We start from the raw sequence: 10,303 nt of genomic DNA, 5'->3' as shown, positions 1-10,303 counted from the left end.
ATTCACCCACAGCTGGCGCCACACGGATGTGAAGCATAACCAGGAACGTGCCACAACCAACCAGCTAAGGCAGGCCCTTGGATACACAGGCACCCCTAAGGCCACCGAGATGGTAAGGCGTGGAAGGGCACAGGGAGCTCTGAAACACCCGGGCCGGCTCAGCGTGCCTCCAGCAGGGCTCCCTGCTGCTCGACCGAGCGAGCAAGCGGGCAGGCGAACGGTGGGCACTATAGACATACACAAACCTTCCCTTCTCGTAGCCACCACCAGGGTGAACAGCAGCGCCACAGCCAATACATACACCCCCCCGCTCTGGGAGAGGGCAGGGGCGGTGCTAGCCAATAGGCAGCGGGAGCAGACACGCAGGGAGGTGGGGAACATGAGAACCCAATTGAGAAACTTTCCGGCTCCTAGAGGCTGTGAATAAGACTGAACCTCAGTCACCGACAGTGTGCTCTTCCTCCAACCACAGCGTCTTCCTCATCGCTCTCCCCCCATTGGTTAACACATGGCAGGAGGCCCTTAGCACAACCCTTTCCCCAATAGAAAGGTAACGCTGCGTGACAGGCGTTCACATCAGCCAATTACTGCCGGCGTGAACGCCCCCACCCCTCTCTCTGTTGCAAAATGGCGGCCACGGCTCCCTCTGCAGCTCCTCCCGCGGCGGCTCCGGCGCAGAGTCCGACGACGGCGCCCACCACACCGACGGGTAACGCCCCCCCCACTGCCGCGCCGCTCCCTCCTGCCACTCCAGCACCGCTGCCGCCGCCGCCGGCCGCGCCGCTGTCGGCCGCGCTCTCGGGCCCGTTCCCCGGTGGCCGCGTGGTGCGGCTGCACCCGGTCGTGCTCGCCTCCATCGTGGACAGCTTCGAGCGGCGCAACGAGGGCGCGGCGCGGGTCATCGGGACGCTGCTGGGTAAGAGCCGCCGACAACTGGGAGAGCAGCCCACCTCCCCCACGGTGCCCCTCTAACCGTGCTGCCCTCCCGCAGGGGCTGTGGACAAGCACTCGGTGGAGGTCACTAACTGCTTCTCCGTCCCTCACAACGAGTCCGAAGATGAGGTACGGAGTGCGGGGCAGCCCGGGCGGGTGTAGCGGCGGGCTGTACAACCCACCCGAGCCGCGCTGTAGAGCGGGCGGTGGGTCTCTCGGCGATTGGTGAGGAGCCGGGGGTGTGTGGTGCCCATGTGCCGCCCCTGATGGCAGCGTGAGGGCTTATAGCCGTGTTGTCCGCCGTTAAGGGTTCAGCATCCCTGTGACCACCTGACTTGGGCCTGTCCCTTTTCTTAGGTGGCAGTCGATATGGAATTTGCCAAAAACATGTATGAGTTGCACAAGAAGGTGTCTCCTAACGAGATCATCTTGGGCTGGTAAGTTCTCCTGCAAGAACATGCAAGCAGTGTTGCTGGTCCCTTAATTAATTGAAATACATCATTCTCCTTGTCACAGGTTGAGCAGAAGCACTAATGCTTATGACAGTAAGATCTTGCAACTTTTGTTATAGAATCAGTTGTAAAGCTTTTGCAGTTCACAAGAGGAAGAGATGGTATTGGAGATGTACAGGATTTCTTTTTGTATCTGTCTACCAAAGATATCACAGAGGAGCGATAAGTTAGAGAATGCCTGCATGGCTTTGCTAGAAGGACATAGCCACCTGTAATACAGCCTGCACCATAGAAGATAACTGTTTATAAAGAAAGAAGTACACAGAAGAGTAATGTAGAGTACCAAAGGCCTTAGGAGGAATCAGTGATAACAGCTGGAGCATGCAGAGAAGTTCTCTGCTGAGAAAAGGTGGGAGTATGTGTGTGTGGGATGCGAAGCAAGAGCAGTATGATGTCAGTGCCTGAGTGTGTGGATGGCTCTATTAGTCTTTTAATGCTCCCCTGTTCCTGCAGAATAGCTCAGTTCTGTTCCTGTGGAGCAGACCTTAACCACCTTCTAATGGCACAGAGAAGTACAGTCCTGATGACAGGAGTTTTCCTGTGAAGCTAATTGCAGACCAGTTAAAGGAGCTAGATTAACGAGTTGTTCCTCCTGCAGAGAAATGCTTTTGTGGAAGATCTACTTGGTTGGTCCAGATTTATTTGGTATGCTTTGACTTACACAGAATTAAAGAGTTGCTTCAGAACATAATGTCAGATAACTGAATTTTGGGTGTCTGATGTCAACTGTACCAACTCTTTATGGCTGGTACTACAACACTGGTCTTGTGCGTGTTTTTGCCGTGGGTATGCTCATTCTGTAATTCCTACAAACTGCAAATTCCTTAGTTAAAACACTTGTATTTAATATGCTTCTGCAGCTCAATGCTTGGAAATGAGTGGTTTAGGATAAAAACCTGTTATATACCAACAGTACCAAACACTGGGCACTAGAATGTTGGAAGAATGGCTCATCAACCTGTGATTTTTATTTTTATTTTTAAGGTATGCAACAGGCCATGACATCACAGAACATTCTGTCCTGATCCATGAATATTACAGCCGGGAAGCGCACAATCCAATCCATCTCACTGTGGACACGAGTCTCCAGAATTCACGCATGAGCATTAAAGCCTATGTCAGGTACTCCAGGAGGCTGCATTTCTGGGAGGAGAGTTATCTGAATTATTAAAAGACCACATCAGGGCAACGAGAAACATAGTGGGCTGCAGTGTCCCATGTCGAACAATGCTGTGCAGTAGCTAAAACACAGTAGAGAGCCAGGGATCAAGCTTACTTATCATTGGAATGTCCTGATCACTGTATGTAAGATGAAAGACCTAACCATTCCTACTTCATTGGGGTGGGGAACTGTGACTTCATTAGTAGTGTTCTGAACATCTTTGTGACATTTCACAGGATTCACATAGCTAGTGTTAATGTCACTAACTTCCATCACACTGTCAGAATGCTAGCCTGAGGTTACTGGCTTTATGGCTTGGCAGTTTATTTATGCGCTTGGAGGATTACTGCAGTTAAGACAACTGAAACTGCATCTTTTTGATCAGTCTTCATTCCCCCCAATCCCTTCCAATTTTATCCATTAAAAATGGGAGATTAAATATTGAGAAATGAACCTATTCCACCTCACTGTTCTTCCTAGCACTGGCTGTAGAGCATTCCTCCTTAAGGAACAAAACCCCAGCCTTTCTTTATAGTGGAAGTCTACTGCACATCTTCAAAAAGGAAGCTGTTCCCTGACATCTTAAAGCATAAATGCACTTCAAATACTTTGAATAACAGGAATAATAAAAGTCTTGAGAGTGCTTTGTAATTGAATCTGTCATATTTTTGTTTGTTACTTAAGCGATTTCTCAAAGTGTGGAATATTTCAGGATAGAAGAATACCTGCTCTATAAGCAAGAAGGAATTGTGGCTAAGAAGATAATACTTAGCTCTTCATGCATTCATGCTGACAACATCAGACCAGCTAGGAATATTCTTGGTTGAAAATGAGCAATTAATAGTATGGCAGACTGATCTGTCCTCAGTTATTCATGGTCTTAATATGGCTGGTTTTGGTGAGAATGAGTAACATACTCATGCTTACACTTCAGTGCTAACAGAGATTATTGAGATGGAAATTATTACTTCCTCCCTTAAATATATCCATGCTGAAAACTTTTTGTTGTTCTTTTTTCCCTAGTGCCCCAATGGGAGTCCCTGGTAAAACTATGGGCGTGATGTTCACACCTCTGACAGTGAAGTATGTTTATTATGATACAGAGCGGATAGGAGGTGAATCTTTTCTTCCTATTTTGGCTATAGGCATTGTTGTGACACTGTTTAAATGTTGGGGTTTTTTTACCCTGGTAAAATTGCCATTCTGTGAATTCTACTGGAAATAAGACTGTCTTGCTGAAGTCCTCAACAAGTTGGTTTTTGTGACAGTTTTTTTTACTTATCCCCCTTTTGCTTGCAGTGGATCTTATCATGAAGACTTGTTTTAGCCCTAACCGAGTGATTGGCTTGTCCAGTGACTTACAGCAGGTGGGGTCAGCATCAGCCAGGATTCAGGACACCCTCACCATGGTGCTGCAGTATGCAGAGGATGTGTTGGTAAGGCAAACTTTTTATAAGCCAGCAAATAAGTTTCATGTAAGCTTGTGCATCTTGGTTTTCTTTTTCTATATTTTCTCTCTGGGCCATAAACTTGCTGAGTTTTACTCATGTTGAAGTGTATGTTTCTTATATTTAGTCTGGCAAAGTGGCTGCTGACAATACTGTTGGTCGTTTCCTGATGGATCTCATTAACCAGGTGCCAAAGATTTCACCAGAGGACTTTGAGACAATGTTGAACAGCAATATCAATGTAAGTTCATCATCCATTTTTTTTCAGTTGACAGTAATTCTGAAAATTTGTCATACGGACGCAAATTTGTCTGAGATCAAAACAATCCTTGATTTCATACGAACATGTTAAGAGAAGATACAACCCTTTTGCGTCAGTAGTTTGATGTTTTAAGGGCTGAAGGTGGATAAATCAGTTCACCATAATAATCTTGAAAATAACTGTGAATGAGAGAGTAAGTTCTGAAGTACTCAGGAATTATGCAAGTAATCTGAAAGCCAGCACCAACTCTTTTTAGAGTGACTGTACAATGCAAATTACCAGGCTTAAAGCAGTATGGATTACAAGGATGGACTACAGCTGGTGACTTGCCAGCTTCTTTTGCCTGAGCTGAAGTTCTGTCTCCTTGCATAACACTTAGGACATGAGCAGGGTTTTAGTGTGCTACCTTACTTCTGTAACAGAATTTTAGAAAGCAAAAGCTAAGTTTCTGAATGTGTTGTTCAGCCACAGTCTGCAAGACCAGAACTAATTTTTAATTTTGCTTATACCCTTTGAATTGCCTGGTTAACATGGGTGAACTTGGAGTTAAAATTTCACAGGCAGTTTCATATTCTGGGAATACCAAACCTTTCTTCCTGTGAGGGAAGCATTTCTAATAGTCGATTGTAAACTGCTTTACAGGTGTTAAAAATTCAACTCCCTAATAGGCTGTCATCCTTGTTAGTATTTCTCATCACTGTGGGTTGTTTTTTTTTTCCTCCTCTCAGGACTTGCTGATGGTAACCTACTTGGCAAACCTCACACAGTCACAGATTGCTCTCAATGAAAAACTTCTGAGTTTATAAAGAAAATTGTGCCACCCTACATGTCAAAGAGCCTGAAGAATGGGCAGAAACACTTCTCTATGTTGTTACAAAATTTCCCCAGATGTTAATTTAATTACCTAGATGACTTGGTTTACATCTTTATTTCCATTGCCCTGAAAAATCCTTACCATGGTTTAGGAAATTCATGGGAACGGCTGCGATTTAGATGAGCCCAATATTTTTAAATTGATTACATGAGTCTTTTGTCTCCTGGGTTTATGTACTTGTATAACAAAATACAGCTTTATTGTAATTGAAATAAAAGTTCCATTGCAATGGCAAGATTGGCTTCTGTCCAGAAGAAAAGCTTATTTCATTCATTATTGTATAATGAATCCACTTTTGAAAGAAAAGGGGGGATAATACGGCATCAGGAAAGAAAACCAGAGTGGATGCAAGTCAACTTCAATTCTGCAGGGTTTTTTTTCAGTTGTTAAAGCACACTGAAAGTGTGACTTCTTGTGTTGCGTATGATATGGAGGACTACAGGATATTATGGCCACTGATTTATTAGTGGTGCTGTGTATGTGCCCTTCTTCAGGAGGGTACTGACAGAGTATGAGATTGAATTCAGACTTTTAGAAGTCTGTTTAGCTGTACTGAGGGGGAAGGTTGTGTGATGGATTGTAAGTGTCCCTCTTCTACAAGATAATTGTTCCCCCTAATTACTAATGATGATTTCTGATGCCTCACATCTGCTTTGATAATGAATTTGAAATTTACCAAGAGTGGGACTCAGGTTACAGATCTGTAGATCCTATACTGGTTACAATGTGGAGAATTCCCCAGTGACTAAATGCTAATTTCTAATTGCAAGGACAGGGTACATGAAAACTGAAGGTATAGCAAGGATTCTCACCTCATTGAAAATGTTATTTGTGAGCATTAAGTAAGTTCAAACTCGGCTCTCATTTTTTATAAGTCTGAATAAAAATCTTTGGTTTCCCTTCTTGTCTTTAAACTTAATATTCATAACTTTGGCCATTTAAATATTTTGCAGATTTTCAGGTCAAGGTGTTCTTTAAAGTAAGCCTTGAAATAGGTGGAGGGAAAGAGCAAGCAGCAAAGCTGGATAAGTGTCTCAATTACTACAAAAAAATTTGGGAAGAAAGGATAACATCCTTTCCTTAATCTCTCCTCTGCAGTAAACTCTTGCCATTCCCTGTTAGGAAAACTAAATGTCAGAAGATAACATGTAAGAAGAAAAATTTTAAATGCTGTACAAGTTGAATAGCTATGCTATCTAATAAGCACAAAATGCAAAGCCCTGAAAAGAACAATTAATTTGTGATCATTGTTATAGAAAACGTATCATAAATTTGCCAGTCCTTCCAAATACCTGAAGACTAATGATTATACATCAGAAGGCACTGAGTTTGTCTTCCTAGGTAGATTCACTGCAAAGCAGAGGTGTCAGAAGAGGAGACAATCCATAGATTTGGTTGTATGTCAGACACCACAGTGACAAATGCTTGGAACTGAAACAGGAAAAAAATAATTGCCTGTTTAGAAACCCCCTATCTGATTCCCTCCATTCTGTCCCTTTTTACTGGGTGAACAGCACATTGTGAACCTTACTTTACTGCTGAAACTTCGAATGCCTGATTTCAAATTTCAGTGGCCATTCTTGTGAAAGACAATATTTCAAACATAAATGTAATGGATCATTTTGCTTAATTGTAAAAGCCTGGCTGTACGTAGGAGGCATTCCTTCTCTGGAGTTTGAAAGTCTAGACAGGAATTCCTAAAAGTATTTTATGTATGTGAATTGCTCCTCTTTATGAAAATCTATCTAAAAACTTGAAGTTCAGTAGAAAATCTGGTTGGGAAAGCTTGGGAGTCAAGAAACATCACCAAGGATTTCAAGCTTTAACTTCCTATTGATTTGTAAACCACAGATTTCTTGGATTAATTATGGGAGTTTTTCCTTGGGTTTTGTTTGTTTGTTTAGGATGCATTGCTTCAAATAACTTTGATAATAGTCAGGATAGATAGGTCTCTGTGTATGCTTCTATACATACAATGTTTATTATATTTACTCATATTAGTGCCCTTACTAATACAACTTCTTGTATCTTCTGTGGTATGTTCAGCCTTTTTGTTTTCTTAGATGTCTTCTCTGAATGAGTACAACTGTACTGGACATTACTCTATTACATGTTTATTTCTGGCAATGTGCATGTTTTCCTGGGAAGTATTAGACTTTAAAATACCTTGCTTAAATGGCTCTGTTAACCACCTCCTAGCACTTAAATATTTAATTGCTCAAACGATGGTAAGATCTTTCCTTGTATCGTAGCTTAGTTGAGCTGATCTTGGGTTTTTACCTCAGCATGTTCTTGAAAACTTCTTTTCCTCAATATACACAATATTCATGACAGAGTTTACTGTGACAATTGAGTTTCTTGTTCTCTTTTGATATACTGTGTACTTAGGAAAGCTAGAGGGGTGTATAAAGTCCGTCCACCTTGCTGCCTTGGACCCTTCTCAGACATGTAATCTCAGTCAGCCTCAACAAAGGAATAGAGTTTCACCAGAGCATCTCTTGGCAGTACAAAGTGGCAATGAAACCTTGTGTTTTTCCAATGAGCATGATGACTTCTGACAACGTGCAGTTTAATTAGCATGCAGACACTACACTTTGCTCTGACATCTTCCTAGTGTAGTAAGACAGTGGTTGCTCACATCTTTGAGCAAGCGCATGGAAAATCCACAAGCAAGTGAAAGTGCTCAGTGTTATACTATCTTTAATAGAAATACCACGTTAAAAATGCAGGGAGGAGCTGGTAATGCTCAAGTATTTCCTAACTGATAAAAGTCTCAACAGTAGAAAGAAGGTGGTGTACCACAATGGAAATTGCAGGTACGTGATGGTAATCAGTTTCCCTGTGCTCTGTTGTGTTGCAAGACTTGCAGATGACATTTAGATGATTCTTCAAGAGATGTTAGTGGATAGGCAGTATGCAACAGTCAGGTTTCAGGCTTCCTATGACTGCTGTCAGGTATTTAGGATCAATAATGCACAGAAAACTCCTGGTGGTGGTTGTGACCAGGATTAGAATACGATCTAAAGGGAGTCCTTGCAGACTGCACTGTGTTTCTGTTAGTTTGCCAGTTAAGCTAAAAAGCAATTGGAATTTGACATTCTAAGTGTGTGCAACTAAAGTGTTTATATATACTATGTGTTTCTCCGGGTAGGGAAAGAAGTTTGTGCTAATTTGGTGTGTTTAACAGATACTTCATTGTTGCCATCTTCTCTGGTTCACTACCTTAGAAGGAGTCTCCTGAATCATAAATTCATCTCTTTCCTGTCTCAACCAACTATATCTTAAATTCTACTTTAAATATACCTAAATATAACTCCTTTGTCCTTACTAAAGTTCTTATGTTATGCTCTTCCTGGTATTTATACATAATCTATATATTTATACATAAGTATTTATACACAATAGGTTTTTATACATAATAGGTAGCCATTGTACTGTAGCTTTCATTTTACTAAGCATGGTAAGCTTTATCTCCTTTCCACTGATGCACTGTTTATTCTTTGATCACTTAGCAGCCCACTTAAAGCTTAATTCCAGTCTTTCTTGAACATGAGTTGGTAAAGACCATACCCACGTCAATTATATTACAATTAATATAAGAATATATTAATACTTTCCTGTTATAAAGTCCTTGTTTGCCTTTTGGTGTCTGTCATGTAGTGTGATTGAGCATCCCAATCTCATGCCCCTGCTCTCATTTGCAGCTGAGCTCCAAGTCGCCAAGAAAATTAATTTAAGCACATGACCTGACATTATGAAACTTTTTAATTAAAAATGTCTAAATCCATGTATTTCTCCTGGTTTGGATTATTCTCAGTCTTGTCGACACCTCACAGTTTTGTCAGCAGGTATCAGCAGTTAGCTTATTCCTAACTTTTGTGCCCTACTCAGTTAAGAAAAAACTTGGAATTGATCCCAGACCAGCTTAACAGAATTCTACAAATTCCCTTTTCAACACAGCCTTTGTTCTTTCTTACAAGTTTTTTATCCTTGCTCATGCTAATTCCTGTCTTCTGTACTTTAACTAATTCTGGATTCTTGTCAACCCTTCTGTGGATGTCCAAGTGGTTTATATTGCATTCCTCATTTAGAATGTACGTAGTGCCAGACTGACCCAGTGTGGCCAATGATTGATCTTTGATAAACCATGTGTTCAATTGGGAGCCTTGGAAAGTGGAGGTAAAACTAATTGCTCTATATGGTGAGAATAACAAACTTTTTATTTTGCTATCTGCAATTTGATACTTTAAAAAAAATCCTCACTGCCAGAATTACATTTTGCATTGTAGCTATTGCATTACAATTTTGGTAACTATTTCAGTATACTGGGATGAAGGTCACTAAGTTTGCTTTGTTGGCTAAGTCATCTAAGTTTCTTGGCAGAATGCTTAAGTCTGCTGCAAAGAGGAAGTAGTGTTTTGGTGTGTGATTTTCTGAAGTTGTGGACAAATGCTATCTATATCTGAAATGCATGGGCTTAATTGTAAGGATTAAAATGCTGATTGTGAAAAATACTGGATGCGTTGCTCTTTTAAGCAGTCTAGCTGAAAATCCTGCTGTTCTCCTTCTCTGCTCTGAGAAAGAGTAAAGCTTCTAATTTTAGTGTGCTTCCACACAGCAGAACTAGAGACCCTGGCGGCAGCTGACTTGTAAGGTTTGTGTGAAATCTTATTGTTTGGACTGCAGTGGGTGGAACCCTAACATGACTCATGGGGTAGCGACTCTCACTTGAGCAGCTAACCAAACACATGGCTCTTCCTGAAGTAAACTGAACTTGCTCTGCTCCCTGTGCACACAGAAGGCTAATTCAACAGTTAACTTTGGGTATCTGCATTTTAATTACTGCAGTCACATGACAGTGTAACAGGAAAAGTAAGTTTTAGTGCAAAACTTAGACTTGGGTCACTGCAGTGTCCTGTTGGATTATTATACTTTGACCTATGGTTCAGAGCTGAGCAGATATTCTTGCTTACCACAGACTGGGGGTGGGGGGGAGCATGGCTTGTATGTGTGCTTGGTTGGCTTTGATTTTTTTTGTTTGTTGTTTGGTGGGTTTTTTGGGGGTGTTTTTTTTTTTTTTAATTTAACTGTATTGGCTAAAATAGAACATTA

The 10,303-nt window shown here is 41.6% G+C and overlaps 1 protein-coding gene across 1 annotated transcript; it reads left to right on the top strand.

The window, feature by feature from the left end:
• The first annotated feature begins 603 nt into the window (after positions 1-603).
• On the top strand, positions 604-5,426 carry EIF3F (eukaryotic translation initiation factor 3 subunit F). The gene is made up of 8 exons (XM_062624521.1): positions 604-916; positions 992-1,062; positions 1,291-1,370; positions 2,430-2,567; positions 3,631-3,722; positions 3,907-4,043; positions 4,183-4,296; positions 5,046-5,426. Exons 1-8 carry the CDS (start codon positions 628-630, stop codon positions 5,121-5,123), a joined length of 999 nt encoding a protein of 332 aa, XP_062480505.1. The 5' UTR covers positions 604-627; the 3' UTR covers positions 5,124-5,426.
• The last annotated feature ends 4,877 nt before the right edge of the window (positions 5,427-10,303 follow it).

This window comes from Pezoporus occidentalis, unplaced genomic scaffold (assembly GCF_034315485.1).
Source record: "Pezoporus occidentalis ecotype Australia unplaced genomic scaffold, CSIRO_AGI_Poc_V1 ctg268, whole genome shotgun sequence".
Classification (NCBI taxonomy): Eukaryota; Metazoa; Chordata; class Aves; order Psittaciformes; family Psittacidae; genus Pezoporus; species Pezoporus occidentalis.
Note: the sequence above shows the minus strand (reverse complement) of the source record. Positions and strands in the feature narration are given on the sequence as shown.